The following is a 26,745-nucleotide window of genomic DNA, read 5'->3' as shown; positions in this document are numbered from 1 at the left end:
TGATTAAAGCATCTAAATGGTATATGAGAAGTTGAGAACATAACAGATATAGGCCAACACAAATATACATAGGCTATAATTAAATCACAATTTGTGTACATAATTAAACAGACTCATATGTAGTGGGCTATATCAGAAAAGCAGTATACAAGAAACAATAGCATAACCATTAAACATTTGGCTGGGTTGCAATAGGAAAAAAGAAATCGAAGCCTGTGATAGGGCGCGGGGAATAGCTTGGCGTGTGACGTCAGTCGTGACGTCGGCAGGCCTGCGCGCAGCCGTAACCGGTGTAAAGAAGATGGTGCTCATCAAGGAATAGTAAGTACAAGTATTTTTTTTCCACCTCTCCAGCCAAACATTTTATTTGCTTCCGATTTACACATGATAAACGAGTATCTGCTGGTTCTCGATCACTTTTTGAGGGGAAAATGTGGACGCGGGAAGTGGACTCCCGCCCGGGAACACCGGCTCGCGCATGAGGCCCAGCTTTAGCATGTAGCATTAGCATGCTAGGCTAAACGAAACTACTTGCCATTCATTTTCAACGAGCGGTACGTTAGCACGCGATGCTATTAGCCGTCAAGATTAAACGACACCAAATCTGGTGGTTCCCTCACATATACAACATTGATTTTCACCAGGTAATATTTTCAGAAAGTGTCTGACTTGAAAGCAAGCGCATTGATTACAACAATTGTTTTCCCTTTATATTAAAAACTCGCTATTTAGTGATTTTTGTGCGGGTTTATGTAAGTAAGGCATTAATGACAGCAAAACCGCTTGACAGTTCTGCAACTTTTTGAGTACATTTCCGATAATATCAGATTGTGTTGCCGATATATTATATAACGTTGCAGACATCTATTTACGTCTAGCAAATGTAGGTGTTAATAACTCAGTTTAGCTTTAAAATGGACAGAGAGACTTAAAGGGATAGTTCACCCTAAAAATTAAAATTTTGTCATCACTTATCCTCAATTTGTTCCAAGCCTGTATGAGTTTCTTTCTAATGTTGAACACAAAATAAAATATTTGAAATAATATTATTGATGATTAAACTGTGATAAATGACCCACTTGTGTGACTTGTTTTTTTTTTTTAGACACTTTCTGTTTTAGACATCCAAATTAGGCTTAAACGTCAATTTTACAGGTGACCCTGGTTTTAACAGGCCTGTAGTCATTCATTTCCAACCTGTTCTTGTTTCCTTTCAGGTTTTATCTTTCTGCTCTCTAGGGATCTAGTTATCACATTTTAATTAGGTTCTCATCTGTTGGACAGGACATGACATGCTTGAAAACAGTTGCTGTATAGCCTTTAATCTGAGAGATCGGATCAAGATTATGTAACAATGTGCCTCCTTATGAAATCCAGCACCTTTTTAACCTTCCCTGAAGGTTCATAGTATCCACCCTTTAGGTTTGACCCAGGAGAATGCAAATTTGAGCGATCCTTGTGTCACATGAAGCTGCAATGCAACAGGTGTGCATGGCTTTTGTTCCAGAAAACCCTCCGGACAGTGTCAGAAATTTAGCATGATCATCTCACAGTGTGTTTGCTGCGACGACCTACTGACTAGCCAATAAAAATGCAACATGAAATGGTGTATTGATCAACGCGACATGGCTATAAAACCTAAAACTATTACGTCAAGCTACATTTGCAAAAAACCTTTTTCCTAGCCATGACCACGTCCATATTCTCCTCTTTCACTTCCTCTTTTTTTTTTTAGCGCACATAAAAAACACAATAGCCAAAGTGCAATTCATCTTGTTGTCTATAATATTAAATGTTGTGACGTTTTATTCTTCTATGCTAACTCATCACCTTACAGTCTACATACATGTTGTCCCCAAGTTTATTAGATCCAGTGTGATTTGATCTGATAGGGTTGCTGAAATCGCAGCGTCTGTGGGAGGCGTTAGATGTGCTACGCAAGACTCAGTCTGTTGTAAAACCACTGAATTTCTTAGTCATTCTGTGGCTGAGAGAGCATTTCATCCTCTTGGGGTTTTCAGGGGAGTTTCCATATTGAGGAAATGCTGAGTAATGTAGAAACTGATGTATGTTTTCCTTTAAAAAAACAGGTGGAGACTGTTTATGCATGCTGATGTTGAATTGACCCTGTTTCTGCAGTGCTTTGCATGTCTATACATTGATTATTTCTTCATAGATGAGGGATTGACAGGGCTTTACCGCTATCATAGATGGACGGTCATGGACGATTGATTGGTCGACGTGGTTTCTTCTTACACAACTTTCGTAAACATTACTGTTCATGTGAGCTCTCGAGATGAGCAGTGGACTTGTTTTATACAGTAAAAGTTATGTTTTATTGGTAAAAATGAAGTCGTCCAGGCTGATTATGAGTGCATGTTTGATAAAAGAGCTGTTGGCTCTCAGGAAACCAGGTTTGAGTCTGAACTGGATCATTTCCCCTCTCTCGCCCCGACATGTTTGTTCTACTTTCCTGTAATAGAGGCAAAGAATTGTGGTTGAAAAGTGTCCTCCTCATTTGCTGTCATTAAACTGCGTATTATGTGCCATTTTTCTGAATATTGGAAGTATCGTTAGTTGATGAAATTTCTTGTTTACTACTAGTAATAGACTGATGATATATATCAGATTAATTATCTGATATTTACACATTTTGAGATTATCAACATTGGCCTATTAACAAATGAATCAAATTTGTTTTAGTAGAAATAGTTTAATTTAAACAGCTGTTATGTGACTTGCATTTAAATATATATATATATATACATATATATATATATATATATATATATATATATTAATGTATATATATATATATATATATATATATATATATATATTAATGTATATATATATGTATATATATATATATATATATATTAATGTGTATATATATATATATGTATATATAATGTATATGTGTGTGTATATATATTATATATATATACACTTGTTTTATAAATAATACGTTTATTATTTATATATATATATATGCGCATTGCGCAAACATTTTGTTTTGTAATATTACAATTTAATAATATATATGAAGAAATTTCTAAATATATATGTTATTATTATGTTTATTTATAAATATGCAAAAAATTATACTTTTATAATACTATTACAATTTTATATATATATATATATATATATATATATATATATATATATATATATATATATATATGAAAATTATACATATTTATGTATAAATGTATACAAATAAGTATTTATTATATCTTTATAAAATATGTATTTTTCATAAGTATATACATTTTAAAAATATGACTTTTAGTAAATATAAATGTAAAATATACATAAATAAATTCAAATATAAACATGAAAATAATAAGCAAATATTCAAAATATTAATCAAATTTATTGACAAAGTTAGAAATTGTATAAAGTAACTAAAGTAGTCACTGAAAAAAATGGCTGGTGGTGGAGTTTGATATTTTTTATTCTTCTATTAATTTTTATTTTGTGTCTTTGTGTGTGTGACATGCACGTTTTCTAATCGTTCTTGTTTCTTCTTCCAGTCGTGTGGTCTTGCCATGCTCGGTGGAAGAGGTGAGTACAGCTTTTTGTATTTTTCACACTTCCTCAGGTTCTGACAAGTTAAACATTGACTGTAAGTGCACAGTGTCACTTTAACCTTGAAAAGCAGAGCCTTGTTTCCTGAGGTTTAATATTGCTGACGGGTTATCAGCTCTGTTAGCGGCATCAGTACAATCAGACACCTCCTCAATCTGATGTTTCTCTGGAGTTCAGCAACCAAACAATCACGTAAAATCTCAGCGTTTTGAACTCGCGAGGATTTGATCAGAGCAACATGGACAAGATAAAGCTTGTCATGCATGTAGAACACGGGCGCCCTCGGGGAACGTTTGAGTCTCACGCTCTTCTAAGAGAAGCGTGCTTGATGTTTGCTTGATTGGCATTGTTTGATATTTTGCATTTAGGATGCCGTCGATTCATAGCGCTCTGCAGTCAGAAGACTTTTGTGAAGTCCTTTTGCAGCCTGACAGCTGTCAAGCAGACTGTTTTCAAGTCATTCCAGTTTCAGATGCGTTCATATATGATGCTCAGATACAAGGATCAAAAAAAACACACACACACTCTACGGCTCTGTTCCAGAACATAGTGAGCGCTTCCCGCTTAGAAAAAAGCTTCAGTGGTTCTTTATAGAACTCTTGGTTTCTTGACTCAATTTTAAAGAACCCTCAATGCAAAGAGGTTCTATATGAAGCAAGTTTATTTATACAGCACATTTCATACACTATGGCAATTCAAAGTGCTTTACACAGAAAGGAATTAAAATAAAAGCAAGGAAAATTAAAACGGGTATAAAATATATATATGATACAGTTTTAAAATGAATTAAAAGAGTAAAAAGATGATGCATAGATAAACTTCTCATCGTATTTTTCACAACTCCCAGTTTTACTCTGAGATTTTTCCCATGTTGATTAAACTCTCCTATAAGGAGAAATTCCTTACATTATGCATAATACTTTCATGTTTAATGTTTACTCACTGTTTTTCTAGTGATAAAGTTTATGAGCTGTTTAATTCATACAATTCATATTAAAACTACTAAATCCTTAAAAGGATGCAATGATTTGAAACCTTAAAAGGTTCTATAAATGAACGTTTCTTTCTAGAACCTTTTCTTGTTGATTAACTGGGAAAATACTGAGAATCCACGAACGGCATTATCAGTCCTTCTTCTAAACCCTCACTCTGAGTTTGCACGTTTTAGTGTTCACATATATCTTTGTTCAAGAAATTACAGTAGCTGTAGCATTTCTGTCGTAAAGAAGTGGCCAAATATTAAAGATTAAGTGGACGTAACTATTAATTATCATAAATATTAATAACTATTCATGCACGGACCTGCGGCAGTTCCCTGTTTGCCTTTGTTAAACTGGTTTTCCCATAATGTCCCTCTAAGGCATCAATCAGTCACACAATGCAGAGTTTTGTCTTAATATCTGAAAGTGCTGGAAGGCACATATTTTAATTATACGAGAGCGGTTTAATTCCCCAGATGCTGATCTGAGGCTTTCCTATATGAAGTCTGTAGGGTTTGTGTATTCATGCATGTAAGACTGCTAGTTTCTCTTTGATTATGATGTTTTCCTTATTTTACCAGGTAAGATTAAAAAAAAAACAAAAAAATGTTAAAATTTCTTTTCCGAGAGGACTTTATTGGAGTGTACTAGCATATAGATGACCTCAAAGACAAGGGCTATTTTAGTAAGTGATTTATCCATCTAAGTCTTATTTTAGTGTCATTGAGATTTTAGATTAATATTATGAGTTAGTTTTCATTTTTATATTTTCCATTTTCATTTTGGTTAAAGTTTACTAATTATGTTGTGATTTTATTATTAGTCTGTATTTTTTTATCTATATTTTTTTTATTATCTTTGTCTATATAGTTACTATTAATTTTTATTTCCTTTTTTTTTAGTACATCAAGTTAAAATAAATGAAAATGAGATGTTCATGGTTTTAGTTAACTACAATAACTCTGGTCATCTTTGATTTGGTATTGACTTAAAGGAGTCCTATTCTGCTTTTTTCCATGTTCATCTCTCTTTAGTGTGTGTAATGTTGCTGTTTGAGCATGAAAAAGCTCTGAGTTCTTCTCTATATCAGTGTCAGTGTTTCTGAACTCCTGAAACGCCTCCATTGTAGTCTTGAGTTTCTTCCTGGAACGAACACGTCACAATATTCCTCATTTAAATAATTAATACGCAGAATAAAGGGGCGGGGCCTGGTTGAGTTAGTTAGTAGTGTGTTAAACTGGTGATTATGGTAAGGGGCGGGACATTTCCCAAACACGCTCGAAGTGCTTAACCAATCACAACACACTGCTCCAGCCGACCAATCAGAGCACAGTGTGCTTTTCAGAAGGAGGGGCTTCATAGAGACAGGAACTAAACAGAGCGTTACTGACAGACTGGGAAGAGAAGAGCTGCAATAATGGAGAATATGGGAAATCATGTTTTTTTTCCATTCTATTAAAGCCCAAAAACCACATCAAGACTTTGTAAAAGCGCATAATAGGTCCTCTTTAAGTGTTGTAAATGCACTGATTATCTTTTAAACCTCACCTGTTTCTCTGCTCTCTGCCACTGCAGTATCAAGTCGGGCAGCTTTTCTCGGTGGCTGAGGCCAGTAAAAACGAGACGGGTGGCGGAGAGGGCATTGAAGTGCTGAAGAACGAACCGTATGAGAAGGAGGGCGAGAAGGGACAATACACACACAAAATTTACCACTTAAAGAGGTAAAAACAAAGTCAGCAGCTTGGGTTTATTCTGTATGCCAAGATGAGTTCAGCAAACTTTAATAGTATCATCAAGTAATTTTTTTATAACACTTAAAAGCTTTATATAATGCATTATAAAATTATTTTTAATCCATTAATAATGCTCATTTTAATGCATCGTATGGTTTCATGAATATTTGTTATAAGATACTTATCAATTACACATTTAATGCATTAAAACACGACAAACAACCAATTTCAGATGCAACAAGCACCGCATATACTATAATGCATTATAATGTACATTATGAATACCTTTAGAATGCATTATACATAAAAGCTTTAAGTGTTACTGATTTTTTTTTCCCAGTTTTAATTACTGATTTTTTTATACTAACGACACCTACACTTAATTAGTATAATCAGATGTGACACATCTCAAGTGTTTTGCAACACCAATTATATGACAAACCATTCAACTTAATGCAAATCTGTGAATAATTCTTCTGACTTTGCTTTAGTGCTTTTGTGTTTTGTGTTCGTCCAGTAAAGTGCCAGGCTTTGTGAAGATGATCGCACCAGAGGGGGCGTTAGTTTTCCACGAGAAGGCCTGGAATGCCTATCCATACTGCCGCACGAGTGAGTGGGAAACCTTTTCATCCGTTATACTGCACAATCCATCACTATCATGTTTTTATTGCATATGACAATATGTAATGAATTACATATTGGGACAGATGTCATGCATATACAATGTTTTTGATTGTTTCATGAAGTTCTCACATTTGTGAAGAATTAGACCAAAAACATACTCTGCAGGTTATAGTTATTCAAGTAGCTTGCTATAAACATTCAAAAATGTTATTTAAACATCTCTCCACTGACCTGAAAGAGTTTATGTCCGCGTTCTGCACTGAACACTTGAGTTGCATTACAATCTGAGCTCTGACGTGTTTTGTAGCTATAAAGTGCATTAGTGGCCACTTTTTCAGCTGCGTTGGTTCCGGAAGTATTTTTTCCGTTCATTTCTCCCATAGGGATTTAACAAAAGTACTTCTTTAAAGCGTTATGAGCCATGAATCAAGGCAACCACCTCTGAGGTGAATCACAACATTACAAACTTTTAATTTGAAGCAAAAAAGCATTTGAAAAGAAAGTACTTGACGGCTTTAGTGAGGGGAAAGGACTACAATCCCATAAAGCATTGCAAACAGCATTATCAAATTAAAATTGGAGAAAAATAAAACTACTAATTTAAAAATGTTGATTATCTATCTATCTATCTACCTATCTATCTACCTATCTATCTATCTATCTATCTATCTATCTATCTATCTATCTGTCTATATCTGTCTATCTATCTGTCTATCTATCTGTCTATATATGTCTTTCTTTCTGTCTTTCTTTCTATCTATCTATCTATCTATCTATCTATCTATCTATCTATCTATCTATCTTTCTGTTTATCTTTCTGTCTATCTATCTATCTATAGATAGTATTTTGAGAGCGAAGGGAGACCAACTCTATTACGTCAGTCGTAGTGCTTCATTGGAGTGGGCGGAGCTAAAGAGCTCTTTTGACGCTCGACTCTGATTGGTCGAATTTTATGTACAGCATCATGGGTAATGTAGTTTTTCACCACGAATTCCACTGCTAAAGAATTCCACTGTTTTAAAATAACTAAGTTGAAATAATGCGGGCTGACGGCTTCAACAGAAGCAAATACCATTGATAAACAACCACGTAGCTCACAGTAGGGCTGTCTTTAAAGGTTTATTGTTTAAGCTTTAAGTTATTGTTAAAAATCTATTTCTCTATTGAAAAAAACAAAACAGTGAATGGAGTTTTTACTTCCAGAACTTGACTGTTGCACTCTGTAATGGTTTGCATTCATGTATTCAGAGTATGTTTTAGGCCTTACACTTTTGAGTCATTTGTATTGGTCTGTTTTGACAGTGGAAATATGAATGTTTTCTGTGTCACCTGATTATTTTTCTTCTTTTATTTTTGCATGCTGCTCCATTCCCTTCAGTTGTGACTGTAAGTACAAAAACTTGCTGTCATTGTGACTAGTTTACACTAAACTCTTAGTGCATGACCATTTACAAATTGCATTAATGGAAAAGTCTTTTTGTTTTATTGTTTATCATTTCAAACAAGTTTTTGTCAAATGTTTTGAAGTGCACGCGTGTTGTCTTTTTGATAAATTATTATTTTGTCATTGCATGTGGTGACATTTATACTTCTAAGTGTGGTTTAATTGTCTGAATATGTTTTGCAAACACTGTATGTGTATCTATCTTAGTTCAGCACACTTTACCTGTAGAACTTGGAGTAAATTATATATTCCCTCCAGGTTAAAAACACACACGCTCTGAAGTTGTTGGACCTTTAGAAACTGATGCTCTGCCATCAGATGTGATATTTGCATTGCATGCACTGCTAAACCACAGTTTTAAGTGAAGTCCTGCTGCTGTTTGTGACACAACCTGAACATAAACATGCATCTTCTCCTCAGAACGAATACATGAAAGACGATTTCATGATTAAAATAGAAACGTGGCACAAACCTGACACGGGCGCTTTAGAGAATGTGAGTAAGATGTTTCTTTGTGATTTGATGTTTTGAATGCATCTGTAACATCATGCTCAGGCTGATATGTTTTTGGTGTTTGTTTATGCCCATTATCAGGTACATGACCTGGACCCAACCACATGGAAGACAGTGGAGGTCGTGCATATCGATATAGCTGATCGGTCTCAGGTTGAACCTGCAGTGAGTTCACTTTCCATCAGTCTAGAAACGCTTTGCATTGTTTGCATGTTCTTTTTGGTAACATTACCCTCTTTGAATATAATGCTAATAGTCCATCCCTGTGGTCAGATGGCACTCAAAAATAGGCTATTGATACCCAAACCAGTTTTAACCGTAATTTGCATAATCATGCCTCCTTCTGCAAATGCATTAGGGTGTTTTCACATTAGAACTTTAGTGTTGGCTAATTGCACGTGATGTTCCTCTTTTAAAAGTCACTTTTAGATAAAAGCATCTACTAAATAACTGAGTCTCTTTGACATCATAGACATCTTGAGAATTTTGATAAAGTGGCCTGGAATTATTTGAAGATCTTTTTAGTGGTCAACCATTACGTTTTTTGTTAATCACTGTTAATGACTGATGCAGATCATCTCAAACTGGCCAAATCTGGTATATCTGTCTGTCACTAGTCTTTCATCCTTAAAGTAGAATTTGTGTTTTTATGTAATATCCCAATGTTTTCAACATTGATAATAATCATAAATGTTTCTTGAGCTGCAAATCATCATATTAGAATGATTTCTGAAGGATCATGTGACACTGAAGACTGGAGTAATTATCCAGAAACAAAATCAACTTTGATCACAGGAATACATTACAGTGTACTATATATTCACATAGAAAACAGTTATTTTAAATTGTAATAATATTTCACAATATTACTGTTTGTACTGTATTTTTGATCAAATATATGCAGCCTTGGTGAGCAGAAGAGACTTCTTTCAAAAACATTAAAAAAATCAGATCCCAAACCTTTCAACGATACTATATATACTTTTCTGGTAATGGGAAAGCACATACTCATATCTAGCAAGATAATACTATTATACTTTAATACTACAATACTATATATCATAAAATTGTCTTGATACCACAGACTCCCCTGTAAGTGTGAGCATATCTAAATTAATAAAATTATTCATTAGGTTCCTACAAAAACGTCACAGATTCCTCCATCTTTAGCACAAGAGGCATCATTAGCCTCAAACATGCACAGATGACGTGTACTTTGAAACTATTTTCAATGTGCTGTGATTTGGGATTTGCTAATCCTTATCCCACATGCTATATTTAGGCTGGCTAGTGTGTGATTTGTGATTCAGCCTTGCATAAGACTGGATTAGGGTGACGTGACATTAGTGTGTGGACCATTGCCCTTGTAACCTGCATTACTCAAGGTTCAATAGTTTACCAAGAAGGCCCCTTATCAAGACCTGAACCTTCTCTAAGCAGCAGATTTACTGCACAAACTGGTAAAAACAGGTAAAAAAAGTCAGTTTGAAGCTGTAAACGTAAAACTCAAGCCTCAAGAACAAACAAACTAGCTGCCGGTGTCGTATACTAGCAGACACGCATCGCATCAAACATCAGCAGCTTTGAATAAATCCAAATACGTTTCTGGCTCTGTGCCAAACACACAAATACAGCTGCGTTCGTTTGACTGGAGTCCAGTGTTGAGTATCAGGCGTGTACAGGTTATCTGACCTGTAGCGGGCCGCGGAAGTGACTAAGGGTGTCACGATTCTCCAAATCCTCGATTCGATTACATTTTCGATTCTAAAGTCACGGTTCGATTCGATTCTCGATTTGTTTGATTGTAAAAAAAAAATTTGCATCACAATTAGGGCTGGGCGATATGGACCAAAAGTCATATCCCGATATATTTAGGCTGAATATCGATATACGATATATATCCCGATATTTTTTTCCGCAAAGTGAGAGCAAATGTTCAGTCAAAGTCAAAGCCAAATATGACATGTTAAAAGTAGTTTTATTGAAACCAGCTATTTCAGTAAACAGTTGCAAAATCAAATGAATAAATAATAAAGAGGTTTCTTCAACTTAGGGCTGCACGATTATGACAAAAATCATAATTGCCGATATTGTTATTTGCGATTTATTAATTATGATTATCAAAGTTTACATTGAATATATATAAACAAATTTTGTCATTTACAAATATAAAAAATAACAGTGGCATTTTGGGGTTAATATGGAAACGACAGTTGCCATGGTGAATACACAATATTAACAATAACTGTTAATGAAACATGGAAACTGCTCCTGGTGAATAGAATGAAAATCATCCCTGCATTACTTTTATTTCGTGTAATTTACAACGTAACGGCGTTGCATGCTCGTAGTTTATTTTGCACTTGATCAGTGAGGCGATACACAGCGCGCGCGCGCCGCCGCATTTGCGCCTGCAATTGTGTGTGCGCTCCGAGCACAGGATAACGTCTGACAGGACAAGAAAGTCCGTTTTTCTGAGGTGAAAGACTTTATTTCAGCGTACACTTATGTCACTGCCTGGTAGTTCTTATTGTGCTGGGGTTTCTGAAGTAGTCATGATTCGCCTCTCGTAACATAACATGCTCTAAACACGCACGCAGAGTGGGAAAGGAGGAGCGGAGGCGCGGGGAGCAGAGCGCAAATTTGAACTATATCGATATATGCGATATGGTCTAATTTCATATCGCATTTAAAAATATATCGATATATTTTTTATATCGATATATCGCCCAGCCCTAATCACAATAAGTGTATTGTGATTGTCACTAACATTTTTCACTAACACTAACATGCAAAACTGAATTTTGTTAGATTTAGTGACGTTACAATGTTTACATTGTACAATTTCTGGTATGCTACGCTTTTTTATTATTTCAATTCAATTATTGTGATTTGATTTATTATTGACTCATTTGGATAAATATTAGGTAGGCTACACAAGATAGGCTTAATTTGTCTAAAAAACAAACAAAAAAACAACTCACCTAATGCTGTAAACACACAGAGAGCCCTATCAGCTGGTAGTAGGCTATTATTTAAGGTTAAAAATAATTAAATATAATGCATTTTTTTTATTATAATAACAACTTTATTTAATGATATAAGTAAAAAAAAAAAAAAAAAGTAATATAGAACACATATTTAGCAAAATACTCTCTATAGCTATTTTTTTTTTCTTGCCAACTACGTGCTAGCCTATATTATGGTCATTGAATGGCTTTCCTGAGGTAAATGTGACATAATTGTTCTCCAGCTGTTTTATTGACCTCTTCACGCTGATGAAAAACACTGATTGATCGATATTATGTATGAGGAATATACATTTCGGAAGTTGTACTGTATCTTTCAACAGTGTTCGTGTTTTTTTTTTTTACTATTAGCGCACGTGAACCGATCATCTCTAATAGATGATCGGTTCACGTGCGCTAGGGATCTGTCACGTAACATTTACAAGCGCCAAAACGGTATTTATTGTTTGAATTTCGTAATAAAATTGACAGAATCTGAGAGCTGAGATTTTTTTATATCGTAAAGTAACCTGCTCTAGTCTGTCGGTCTCCGTGTCCTCTTTGCTTCGCGATTTTTCTGTGCGTGAGAGCGTGTGAAAAGTGTCAATTGCGCGTGTCTCACGGTGAATGCGTGAGAGTTGGCAGCTCTGACTCGCAGCACTTGTCTTCAACACGTGTTTTTTTTTTTTTCTTTCGCTTGGCAAGCCGAGCTGACGTGACACGGGGGCGTGACAGCATCGACGATTCCATTTTTTGATTCGATAATCGAGATTGAGCATTAATTTCGATCGATTTCGATTTAAAATCGAAATCGTGACACCCTTAGAAGTGACTGCTCTTCTCGTGCCTGAGCACTTTTATGCTTCGTATCTTTAATTAGTTAAGTGGATCAGTCCTGGTTAGGGTTAATCCTTATTCCCATATGTTCATGGTACTTAGCGCTGAGGTTTGAGAGATTAAAAGGTAGAGTGCGAGTATGTGCAAAAAGATGTAAATGGTGGGAATTCCCAAACTGGGAAGGTGTTTTTTAAGATAACGTGTTGTTGCCGACACATTTAGCGACTTTTCAGCATCATTACTCCAGTCTTCAGCGTCACATGATCCTTCAGAAACCCTGTTAATATTTTCTGCTCAAGAAACATTTAATGATATCGATGTTGAAATTCAGTGTTGGAAACACTGAACAATTTTGAGGATTCTTTGCTAAATAGAAAATTCAAAGGTTTTAGCAGTTTAATGCATCCTTGTATGATGGTTTCCCTGCCAAAAATGGCAACATTTAGCAGCAAATCATCATATTAGAATGATTTCTAAAGGATCATGTGACACTGAAGACTGGAGTAATGATGCTGAAAATTCAGATTTCCATCACAGGAATAAATTACATTTTAAAATATATTCACATAGAAAAGTTATTTGAAATTGTAAAATAATATTTAAAAATATTACCTTTTTACTGTATTTCTAATCAAATAAATGCAGCCTTGGTGAGCAGAAGAGACCTCTTAAAAAAAAAACATTTAAAAAAATTTGAACTTTTTGACTGAAAATTTAAAATATGATTTAACTTGTGCTTTAACTTAAGGCCTGATACTAAGGAGAATGCAAATACGGCGTGATGATGTAATATGCTAATTAGCGCATTACGCCATCTAGTGACATTTGGCAACTTTTTGAGCAGGTTTTAACGAATTATCTCTGAAAGTGGTTGACAAATAGAGATAACATGAAAAAAAAATCATATCCCTGGTCTTGTTTTGCACAATTAATTGGTAATAATTTACAGCTTTTCATAAAAATTGAATATCCATCTCTGAAATTATTTCTATGCCAACTTAACCAAGGCAGTGAGGAGAAATACACACCATTAAGGAAATATAAGTGATCCAAATTGTCATTCTCTCAGGATTATAAACCAGATGAGGACCCAGAAATCTTTCACTCAGAGAAAACAGGCCGAGGACCTTTAGGACCGGACTGGAAAGTGAGTGGCTCTTTTTAAGTAATTTATCAGACATTTATTATTAGTTCCCTGTTAACTCTGTTCTATATGAAGATCTTGTGTGATTTCTCTCCCCGAACAGAAAGAGCTCTTGGCCAAGCCAGACGCCCCTCGTATGTGTGCGTACAAACTAGTCACTGTCAAGTTCAAGTGGTGGGGCCTTCAAACCAAAATAGAAAACTTCATCCACAAGGTAACAATCGACACCCATTCAAACTTAGCGCTTAGCAGCTTTATCATTTATTCACCCATGTTGTTTTTCCTATCACATATGGGACACAAAAAGAGATATTTAGTGGTCTAGAGCGCTCTTTTTCATGTGAGCACTCATGGGATATAAAGGGCTTTACTAGAACAGGTTTTCCTGCTTGAATGTTGATTATTCTCCTCATATTCTCCATTGTTGCGGCTCCTCTCTTCCCAGTCTGTCAGTAACGCTCTGTTTAGTTCCTGTCTCTATGAAGCCCCCTCCTTCTGAAAAGCACACTGTGCTCTGATTGGTCGGCTGGAGCAGTGTGTTGTGATTGTTCAAGCGGTTCGAGCATGTTTGGGAAATGTCCCGCCCCTTACCATAACCACCAGTTTAACACACTACTAACTAACTCAACCAGGCCCCGCCCCTTTATTCTGTGTATGAAACATCGAACAGCAACATTACACACTAAAGAAAGATGAAGATGGGGAAAAAAGCATAATATAGGACCTCTTAAACCATGGCAAGTTGTGTTGCGCCAAATTTGACGTTAATTTGTTCCTTATGTCAAACCTGGAGTGATGCATCTTCCAATCTCACAATGCTTTTCAATAACAGACTTTTCTTTTCTTTTTTCATGTGCGTTTGCAGCAAGAGAAGAGAATCTTCACCAACTTCCACCGTCAGCTCTTCTGTTGGATTGACAGCTGGGTGGAGCTCACCATGGCAGACATCCGCAGGATGGAGGAGCAGACGCAGCGAGAGCTGGAAGAGGTGAGAAGGGCATTGTGGTCTGAAGCACGTATAGTTTCCTCCATTGCATTTGCTCCCATCCATCCATGGCAGACCTCCTCATTCCCAGCAGTTCAGATCATGAAACGCTATTCTTTCCACATTTTGGTTTATTCATGAATGTCTTTAAAGATGTGTGATTTCTGATATCATATTCATATAGACCTTATGCGCCAGAGAAACAAGCACGCAGCCAATATCTTTAGAATATTGTCTTTGAACTTCCGTTTTTGCGGTCGCTTTGTATATCTCTATGGCATCGCTGTCCGGGAGTAACTAGCTGTTGAAGTGGATTTACTTAATGTAAAGTTAACATGAGGATTATAATGTTTAAAGCAGATGTCTTAACAAATGTCAGTAGACTGGGAAGATTTTAAAACGAGCCGTTCATTCATAAATACGCAACATCGATGTGAAAATACGGACCAGAAGACAAAAGACAACGAGAGCAGCGCTGAAAAGGGGTGGGGCTACAAAAGGGGCGGGGTTATATAATGGGCGGGGCTACATAAGGTCACAAAAAATTACAGCTCATTTTAAAAATAACGACTTGCCACAAAAAATGGCATTATATTATCCAGTGAGTGAATGTTATTTTGGCATTTACCTCTACAACTGATTCAGCAAGTGAGATAAGACTAAAACAGTTGGAACAATTCAAAATAGCCAATTCAATGCTAGTCGAATGCCGTTGCTTCGTATGTTTCTAATTATTGCGTTAGAGAGCTTTTATTTTATTTGCAGTCTTTTGTTATTAAATTCCGACTACAAGATAAATAGCAACTGGTTAGTGCGCTGTGCGATACATGTACAACCTGTACATCATCAGCCTACAGTGCACATCTGGACTGATTTTATTTGGGCGTTTATATGTGGAATAAAACATTAGTACCTGTGATATTAGCACCAGGGGTCATTATTTGACTGTAGACCTAAAATAGTAATAAATCTGCTTCTGGATGTTATTGAAGGGGTTACAGATTTGAGCTATATTGTGTGTTTTTTTACCGCTGGTCACTGCTGGCAGCGCTCTCGTATTCTCTATTTTCAGTTGTTTTTGTTGAACGCGTCCCAGCTCAAGTGTATAGTATTTGGCCCAGATTCTTTCCTCTACCCTGTAAATATGATGATCCAACGGCACGCAGTCTCTCCAAACTCTGACACGCTCTGTGATCGCTTTCAGCATGCAGCCAAGGAAAACCACAAACTCTTCACTGCCTGGGAAATATCGATCAATACATTCTCCTCCAAATCCCGAAGGCGTAGCCGCTTATTAGTTTTATTCTCAAGCGATGGTTGGCCAAGACCAATAAAGTGATTCCTTAACCGTCAACCCGTCAGTCAAGTTACGAGTTATATCTTTATACCTAACCAGTTCATCTGTAATTGCCTTCAGTTGTTAAGGCTGGCTTTTATAAAACAAGCAGTATATGTAGTAAAACTTTATATTAAACAAACAGGTTTTTTTTACACTGCTACTCTACGGTTGCCAAGCAGAAAGTATGTATTTGGACTAATATTTGACGAATCAAGTTTGCTTTGGCTTTGCCGTGCTTTACAAAAACCTTCCAGGGTATATATTTTTTCAAAACCTCTTTTATGGAAATGATGGTGAATATATTTCCAGGGAGGATTATGTCAACGTTAACCCATTCAGTGCCTCTTCGCTGACATTAAACTGTTAAATGGGGGAATCTCACGGAAACGGTCATGAATGCATCATATTTCTCACTAAAATGAAGAAAATTAAGCATTTTTTTGGACCATTAATATATATTTTTTGTATTCTGAAATGCAAAAATGTTGCCATTTTCCTAATAATAAATAGCTTGTAATGTAATAACATATATATGATTATATAAAATCAGATTATATATATCATTTATTTATCATTTACTTTATTTACTTTAAAGGGGTCATGAACTGACTTTTTAAAACATTTTATGCAGGTCAACTTATGACGTTCGCTTGGTTTTTACATTCAAAAACATCAGAATGAATAAGTAATAGGCTATTTTCTACCCTGGTTTTGAGCCTAGCTCCCGGTTTTTATGGGCGTGCCGCATTGAAGACTTGGAAGTAAATGCCCACTGCTATGATTGGATAACAGTTTTGCATATTATAATGAGTTTCATGTAATGCGCGAATCGGTGGGCGGGGCTAAACCGGCAGTGTTGAAGTAGGCGTTGATCTTCTTCTGCGAAGGCGGGGTTTGACACCCTTTGACCTCATAGATCCCCACTTTGAAAAAGCTTTTATTGGACTAACAAGGAAGTTTTCAGTTCTGAAACTTACAGGATATTCTTATAGTATGACCTCTTATATGTCAAAAAGCTCAAGGAAAATTTGATTTCTCAGTTCATCACCCCTTTAAGGTACAATTGTAATGTTGTTCTGAATTTGTGTTGGTTTTACCCACACAGCATTATTACTGTATTACAATAAAGAAATTGGTGTTATTTATTTGAGAATTTATATTTTTATTACTTTTTTTTGAGGTACTGTTTTATTGCTATGGAAATGTCACAGTGCAAAAGATCTGGTCAAAATTTTTATTTTATTAAGAAAAACTTGGTTAAAACTTTCTCAAATCCCATCTTATTATATATAGACTTCAGTAGGTGGGATGAATCCTATAAAAATGACAACTTGGCCAATTCTACCTGCATTCACTCAGATATGCTTTTATGTTCTGGCGTTGCCTATTTTGAGGTTTCCTGACACTTTTCTTCCAGGTCGACGCCAGCAAGTGGAAAGATTGCACCTAACGGCATGTTTTGTTTCTAGATGCGTCTAAAGGGATCCGTACGAGGCACAACGGCAGCCGATGAGTAGCCGAATCCTTTTTAGTAGCACAAGGCAGGTGGAGAGACTCCGTAAGGAAAAGCAGTCGCTCCGTCGCTCGTTCTTTCTCACGTTCTTTTCATCCGCCGCCACCCACTAACCAATCACCTCACTGCCTTCATTTCAGCTAACCACAACTAACTTTTCTTCTGGTGTTCTCCTCTCAGCTGACGTGTGGGCCAACATAACCCGAGTAAAAGTGTTAGTCATTTTAGACAAACTCTTGGCTGAACCCCCCGATATCTTTCGCTCAGGCCAGAGGAAAATAGTGCCTCAACGGCGCAAATTAAAAGCAGGTGTTTGCAGCTCCTTGAAAAAGCCCGATCTGCAAGTTCTAATGGTTTTAGACTCCAGTTGAAAGGTAAAAGAGGGTTTTTTTGAGACGTTCTTGATGTTTAAAGCAAGTGTGGCGGCCAACGGCTGTAGTTTCCAAAAGCAGCGTTCTTCTGTCGAGTTGTTGATCTTCTCTCTAAATGAAGGCAGGTTTGCGATGTTTACAGGAGCAGCTGCAATGGCCTTCTTTTTCTTTTCCGTTATTCTCATCCTAAAGGGTTAGTGCATGCAAACAGAGTCATTTACTTCCATCATGTCATTCCATATGACTTGCTTTCTTCCATTGAGTTGTTTTGAATCTCCACGTTTGTTTTCTGTACAATGAAAGCATACAGTGATCACATGCTATCAAGCTCTGAAATACCAACTTAAAAGAAGTTTATATGATTTATACGCTATATTTTAAGTTTTCTGATTTTGCTCTCAAATGTTAATATTCAAATATGTAAGTCCAGTTAAGATTTGAGAGAATATTTGCATTGCTAAATTTCAGCTTGTTCTAGGGGTGTAACGATACCCTCAAGTCACGATTCGATACATATCACGATATTATTGTGATACTCCAAGACATATGATAAATGGTTAACAAAAAATATGTACTGTTGATTAAAATGCTAAATCTGATATTGCATTGTGTGTGTAAATGAATTGGACTTGGTGCTGGAAACCCAAAGCACAGGATAATAGAGACACCAGAATAACAATATTAATGATTCTGAAGCTGAAAATATTATTTTAGACGAATATGCTTGAACTCTTTCACTGACTAGATATATTTAAGGTAATTTAGGCCACTTTTTACTGGTAATATCATCATTTGGCATTATCAGGACACACAAATATTCCCCCATTGCATTATTATACTTTATATTCAACATTATATATAGTAGTTTAATGTCGTACTGACACTAAAACTCTGAAAACTTGAATTTTTTCACGCACAGTAATTTTTAACTTTAACGATAAATATGTGACCCTGGACCACAAAACCAGTCACATGGGTCAACTTTTTTGAAATTGAGATTTATATATCATCTGAAAGCTGCATAAATAATCTTTCCATTGATGTATGGTGTGTTAGGATATGACAATATTTGTCCGAGATATGACTATTGAACATCTGGAATCTGAGGGTGCAAAAAAATCTAAACATTGAGAAAATCTCCTTTAAATTTGTTCATTTATGTTGGCGATTGTGCTGCATTCACTCACAAAAATACATGTTTTATATATTTACGGTAGGAAATGTACAAAATATCTTCATGGAACATGATCTTTACTGAATATCCTAATGATTTTTGGCATAAAAGAAAAATGGATAATTTTGACCCGTTCAATGTATTGTTGGCTATTGCCACAAATATACCCGTGCGACTCGTGACTGGTTTTGAGATCCAGGGTCACATATTATTTAATTTTTGTATTGCGATATATTGTTACACTCCTAGTTTGTTCATCTCATAAAAGGTGTCAATGAGTTCAGATGATTATGGACTACTATCATAGCCACTGTATGCTTTCATTGTATTCAAATGAGAATGCTTCTTTAATAAGAAAGAAACTCATTTAGGTTTGGAACGATAATAAAAGATGAGAGCCTTTGATTGAGTGAACTATTCCTTTATTTTCGTCATGTGTGTTGGACGTCTTTCGGAGTTTCATGAATCTCGTTTTTATCTCTGTTAGGCAGTTATGAAGTTAATTTTATAGACTTTCTTCTTCTGGAGAGATGTTGAGAGTCAGAATGAAGCACAGCCGCTTCATATTTGTGTTATTCTCCCTCCCTCTGCGTTTGGCTGCGCTGTAAAACGATCTGGAAGAGATGAGCCTCTCCTCGGCCGCTCTTTCCAAGCGTCTCTGCCCAAACCTTTTTTTTTTTTTTTTCTTCTTCCGTCCTTCATTTCTCATTTCTCTTCATCGCCTCATTGCTGCTTCTCTGCACTGTGTTCTTGGTTTCTAATCACCGCTTTTGTGTTTGTTGATTTTTCCAGAGTGTGTTTATACTCGGCGCATGTGAGTGTGTGTGTGTGTGTGTGTGTTTCTGCTCTCTTTGTATTGAGTGAGCGTGCGTTCGTACACGTTTGAGTGTGAAAAAACTGTCTTGAATTCACTAACCAGGCACGATGAAAACTAAATGCTGGATCTATGTGACAAAATCACGGCAGATCAGAAGGAATTAGCAGTGTTTAGTTTAGTATTGTTAGTCAAACTTAGTGTTTTTGATTCGAACAAACCTTGTACTCAAAGTATTAAGCTTCAGTAGGCAAATCGCCTAACATGGTTTGTGCTACAGATGTGAATGATTGCTCAAATGTGATTAAACTTAAATCTTTTCACTTTTAGATGATAAAACGGATGAAAAAAAGACTTGAAATTGAAAAAAAAAGTTATTTTAGTATTATTTTTATACTGTTATATTATTTTTACTATTATAATAATAGTATTAGTATTAATATAATTGTATTAATATTTTGAATTAGCTTTTGTTTTTAAGTTTTAGTAACTTTATTTGCTTGTGTTAATTACAGTAATTACAGTTTTAGTCATTCTAGTACATCAATCTTATTTTTTGTTTATATTTCGGTAATACTTTACAAAATTGTTTGCAAATATTTAACTACACTAGTAAACATGAGGAAACAATGAAAAACACTACAGCATTTGTTAATCTTAGTTAATTTACTAATACATTTTTTAAATCGAAAGTTGTATTTGTTTACATTGTGTTGTGAACAAACAAGGAAAACTTTTATTTTTTATTAACTGCAATAAAGCTGAAGTAAAATTTAGGCTAAATATTGGATCATGGAAAACACTTAAAACTAACAAACTAATTGAAATGATGGTTAATGGATTAGCCTAACATGAACTCAGTGAGCAATATTTATTTCACAGCATTTATTATTTTTGCTAATGTTAAAGAATTAAAAAATATTTAAGTTTTTGCTAATGTTAGTTAAAGAATTAAATATTAAAATTTTTGCTAATGTTAAAGAATTTTTTTATTTTATTTTTGCTAATGTTAAAGAATTAAAAAATGTTTTTATTTTTGCTAATGTTAATTAAAAAATGTAAAAAATATTTGTACTTTTGCTAATGTTAGTTAAAGAATTAAAAAATATTTTTAGTTTTGCTAATGTTAGTTAAAGAATTAAAAAATATTTTATTTTTGTTAATGTTAGTTAAAGAATTAAAATATTTTTAGTTTTGTTAATGTTAAAGAATTAAAATATATTTTTATTTTTGCTAATGTTGGTTAAAGAATTAAAAAACATTTTTTGTTAATGTTAGTTAAAGAATTAAAAAAACATTTTTATTTTTGTTAATGTTAAAGAATTAAAAAATATTTTTTATTTTTGCTAATGTTAATTAAAGAATTAAAACATTTTTTTATTTTTGCTAATGTTAAAGAATTAAAAAATATTTTTTATTTTTGATAATGTTAGTTAAAGAATTAAAAAATATTTTTTATTTTTGCTAATGTTAGTTAAAGAATTTAAATTTTTTTTTATTTTTGTTAATGTTAAAGAATTAAATATTTTTTATTTTTGCTAATGTTAAAGAATTAAAAAATATTTTAATTTTTGCTAATGTTAGTTAAAGAATTAAAAAAATATTTTTATTTTTGCTAATGTTAAAGAATTTTTATTTTTTTATTTTTGCTAATGTTAAAGAATTAAAAAATGTTTTATTTTTGCTAATGTTAGTTAAAGAATTAAAAAATATTTTTAGTTTAAGTTAAAAATAAGCAACTTTTATAGTTGTTCAGCTAAAAATGTAAAGTTAGTTTCGGCAGGATTTTACACCACATAAAAAAAACTAATATTCTGTAGGATTTTAGACCAATGAAAAAACTTAATACCCTTAGAAAACCAGTGTTATATTATTTTTATACTATTGTTATTTTCACTATTGTAGTGTTTTATAGTATTTTGAATTAGCTTTTTATGTTTTGAGTTTAATATATTCGACAAGTGATATTTCACTGAAACTGATCAACCACATGCATTAGAATGGAAGAGTTTGTCACATGATAATCCGCATAATTCACGTTCTCTCTTCATGCCTGGTTAGGACGTGATGGTGTTATGATTCATGTTTGCCTTTATCAGCTCGGCTCCAATCGCGCATTAGCGACGGTTCCTAACACTCACTGTGTTTTCTTCTCTCACACCTGTAGCTTCGTAAAACTGGTCAGGTTCGAGGCACCAGTGCTGCTCACGAACAATGAGGCAAAACTACAAGAATCCAACCACGATGACGCTTGACAAAAGACATCAACGCATCCAACAAACCGGCCAGCGGCGGCGCCGTCGTCCTCCTCCACCCGACAGCAGAATGACACAATGATCAGTAGTACTGGACAGGGTGGACACACTCGGACAACACTTGACCTGTTTTCTAGATGCAGGCAGGTTGATCCAGTGACTATTACCACTTTGTTAGGACGTTTAGAAATGTTAGAGTATTGCTGTATGGTTGTGTTATTCTATCTAAAAAAAAAAAACGACTTAATTTTGGCAGGCATCGGACCAATTATTTGTTTGTTTTTGTTTGGTTATATTTTTTTTCATAATGGTTCAGATCTTTACTTTTCCTGTCTGTGTTTTTAGTCTTTTCCCTCCAAGATGAAGCACTTGTTTTTGGTTCCTAATCAAGGGTTTTTAATTTGTCGTATGTGCGTAGTCCTGCCTACCATCTCTTGGAAAACGTGTGATCATGCTTGCACGGCATGCACAAAAACACACGTCCACCTCGCAGAATTTCTTTACTTTGTCTGCGAGTGGCTTTTGCATGAGCTCAGGCATGTTTTTAAAGAGGGTCTCCGTGTTCTCCGAGACCCTTCACGAGACGCAACCCCCCCCCTCAGGACTCTTTAAGTTGAACATGGTTCTCCTCTCCAAAATCCAGACTAATTACCGGAGCAAATCGCTGCTGCTTTTTTATGTTTCCGAGTGGCTTTAGGACAAGCGAAGTGCTTTTATATCGCTAATCTACCTGTAACGCTTCAGGGTTCCCACGCTCACAGAAAACCTGGAGATATCAGGGAAATGTTGTGATTTCCAGGCCTGGAAAAGTCTCAGTCTCGGTTCATTTACGTGTGTGCATGCAGGGAATAATTTCATTTAGTCCCTCAAGCACAAATCGCAGTTATAATAGCGCAGCTGCAATGTAGTTTCACAGCAGAAATGTGGATCTAAAATGGCCATTTTTGAGGTGGAACTACTTTTCCAGGTGGATGAATCTCTGGTTACGGATGTGACTTCTTGTGAGCGGCGCTTTTGCTGATCCTTTTCTTGGTATCCTTGCGCATATTATGCAAATATTACTGGCGTTGTCATGACAGCAAATTTAAATTCGCTGTCGCTACACACACACAGTGAGAGATTGCATTGCAGAGGCTCATGTTTGTGCCTGTAGTTTTTTTTAAGCGGCCCTGAATTCTTGTATTATTACATGCTTACACATTACATACTGTAATTGCATTTTTTGCAAAGGGACAATCTGAAATTTTCTCTGATTAACAATGTGCTAGGATGAAATGTAAGGCATGCACACAGTAGTGGTCAACAGTGATGTCCGGCCTAGGAAACTTGACATCTTCATCCTTTATTCTAATATAGTTCAAAATGAAAGATTTTGTAAGCATATTGCGTAGTTGTGCTTGTTTTATGTGTGATTATAACGCAATGAAACATGACAAATGATAGTGTGGGAATCATTTTTATCCAGACTCTCATACAAAGAAATTATGAACGCGTGCAAAAGCAAAGAGAGAACCAACTAAATATTAATAACTGATTATGTTGTAGTCAAATGTGAGCTTTTTGTTTTTCTATGCACTTTCTTGTTTGCATAGTAAAGTTTTTAAAGTTTTGTTTTTTTTGCCAAATAATTTTGTCAGATAAATACTGTAACCGAGTTTAGTTTTGTTCTTCCGTAACATTTAAAGAAATGTAAAATATTTTCCTCACATTTTGATGGTTTAGGGTCAAATCCGAACATCACTTTTAGCCACTACTGTGTCTATATATAATTAATGTATTTATATAGTGATTATTAGTCTGTATGAAATGACGTCGTGGGAACCCTGAGCTCCGCACCTGAATGTGTGTGTCGATGCCTCAACAGATGCTTAGGACAAAGAGGAGAGCTTTATAAACGCGTTTCAAAGAGCTTGATAATTTGTATAGTTTCTATATATCGTACCAGGTCAGATCTGAGCCGAGGATGTGCATGTGGAATAATTCTACTTCCTGTCCTCCTCGTCTCTGGCCGTCCTGCACCAGCTCAGATCATCCAGCCTAGCAAAAAGAGTGTTTTATCTTCTCGGGTTTTAAAGTGTGTGCGGTTCTCCAGAGGAGACCGCCGGACAGAGCGGATTATGATGGTGTACCGTGGCCAGTGCATTAGTGTGTTTTGAAACGTGCTTCAGTCTCATGGTGATTGTCCAGGTAGTGTTGCACATTAGTTTTAATGGAAAAGAGTTTCTCATTGGGATTGCATGTATTGCTTCCTCTCATTTCAAGGTCCACATATGTTCACGCAATCACGCACCTTGTCATGCTCCCTCATTTCAAGTCAAGGTTATACGTTATAGCGCACACCTGCGTTTCTTTTTCTTCCAGGTCTTTGGCGTTCTGATGGGAGGAAGTCAGGTTTTGATTTTTTCCTTTTTCTTATGTTCTCTAGAGCAATCAGTGCACTGACGTCTGTTCGGCAGACATGAATACTGTCTCGAGTCTCACGGATCGTGTGTTTACTTTTGTACACGTACAGGGCTTTTAGGCTAGCGGGGGGGGGGTGGGCATGGGGGTTCAGAGATGATCAATCAATCATGTGTTGTAATCTAAACTTGGAGAAATTGTTTTCTTGGGGAATTACACAATGCTGTTACTGTCTTTTTCTGTTTGAAAATCAGGTGAAATATCAGTGAATGTACAACGGTGTGATTTGATTGTTTATTTTATTTTATTTTTTCCCTGCTGCTTCTGAATTGGTTATAAATTGAACGATTAACAGTATATCTAATAAATTTCGACACCAGTCGTGCTTGGGATTTTATTTTGAGTTTTCTTTACACTGTGCTGTTGCGTGCTTTAATGAATGTCTTGTCTCAGTCATGGAAAACCTTGATGTATCAGGTCATTTTAAAACTGCTTTTTAGGCCTGGAAAATCATTTTTATGTACTGATGAATATTTTATTAGCCTTAAATCATTAGTTAATGAATTAAAGTCCCCCTGCAGTCAATCATTTTAACCCTTAAAACCGATCACCAAAATGTTTTTTCCTTGATAAATATTGTTCATGACTTACAATATCTTGAATGTAACTTGATACCCTTGCCTCATTTAGTATTCGCGGCTCTATGAATATGCAAATGAGCCCCGCCTCCACTCACTCACTCAGCTCAGAGATCCACTGGTTGACGATCACACGTTGATCTGATTGGTTACAAGGTAGTTTGTGACGTCAGAAACACCAGCGATTTCAAAGCGTGTTTTTGAGACTGTCTTTGGTTCACTGCAGTTTTAAGGAGGAAATACTCAGCAATGGTGTCGACTTATGAATTTACACATGGTTTGTCTTAAAGCAGATTAAAAACACCACATAGACACATAAACAACATTAAAAGCTTGATTTTCACCACAGGGGGACTTTAATTAACAAGCAATGCATTTATTCCAGTATTCATCTTTGTTAACGTTAGTTAATAAAAATAACTTCATTGTTTGTTTATGTCAGGTGACGTCAGTTAAATAATGTTAACAGAAAACAACTATGTATTAGTAAATGTTTAAATTAACGTTAAAGGGATAGTTCACCCAAAAATTAAAATTGCCATCATTTATTCACCCTCAAATTTGTTCCAAACCAAAAGAAGATATTTTGAAGAATACTGGGAACCAAAGAGTTAATGACTTTCATAGACATTCTTCAAAATATTTTCTTTTGTGTTCAACAGAAGGAAGAAATTCATACGGATTCGGGAACAACTTGAAGGCGAGTAAATGATGACATAATATTCATTTTTGGGTGAACTATCCCTTTAACTAACTGCTTTTTTCATGTTAACTAATGTAGTTTACAAAATTAACCTTATTGTAAAGTGTTTCCAAATATCCAAACCCTTAGTATAAAGGTGTTGGGAGGTGTTTATGTGCTCACTGAAATCTAATGGGATTTTTCCCAGTTTTCATCGGTGTGTTTGTGCCTGACAGCAGCACTAGATGGCACTGTTCCTCTTCGTCAAAGAAACGGGTAATGATTTCTTATGGAGGCCAGAGGGACCTACAAAACACGTCTCATAGCTCTCCATTTACTATCCCTCTATTAGTTTAATTCCTTCAGTCATACCTATCAATAAATGGCCACTTATATTTCACCATTAAACCTTTTAGTAGCCTAATGGTTGTGGTTTGTGAGACACCAGTCTAGTTCGTAGCATAAGGTTTTTATTTCTACAATTTCTTAATTACTGTGCATTAAAAAGCTTTTGTTGTTAAGATAAATAATTTGACCCATGCTGCAGCAATGAGTCTAAAAATACATCACAATCACCGGTTACTTGCAGGAAATTAACCCACATTCATTATCTCTGGCTGCCATTCGTCACCGCTTGAAAATGAAGCCTGTTTCATGCATCTGCTAATTTACTAATTAACTCATGCATATTTACTA

General features: G+C 35.3%; 1 protein-coding gene across 1 annotated transcript; it reads left to right on the top strand.

The window, feature by feature from the left end:
* The first annotated feature begins 235 nt into the window (after nt 1-235).
* Nucleotides 236-24,497, top strand: pitpnb (phosphatidylinositol transfer protein, beta). Its single transcript, XM_079860585.1, has 11 exons — nt 236-321; nt 3,540-3,570; nt 6,150-6,295; nt 6,825-6,916; nt 8,311-8,318; nt 8,797-8,871; nt 8,971-9,054; nt 13,804-13,881; nt 13,982-14,092; nt 14,744-14,866; nt 22,242-24,497. The coding sequence occupies exons 1-11, from the start codon at nt 302-304 to the stop codon at nt 22,290-22,292; spliced, it is 819 nt and encodes a 272-aa protein (XP_079716711.1). The 5' UTR covers nt 236-301; the 3' UTR covers nt 22,293-24,497.
* Nucleotides 24,498-26,745: the final 2,248 nt, after the last annotated feature.

This window comes from Squalius cephalus (assembly GCF_949319135.1).
Source record: "Squalius cephalus genome assembly, chromosome: 24".
In the NCBI taxonomy this organism is placed as follows: domain Eukaryota; kingdom Metazoa; phylum Chordata; class Actinopteri; order Cypriniformes; family Leuciscidae; genus Squalius; species Squalius cephalus.
The sequence above is the reverse complement of the archived record's forward strand: the minus strand, read 5'-3'. Positions and strand labels throughout refer to the sequence as shown.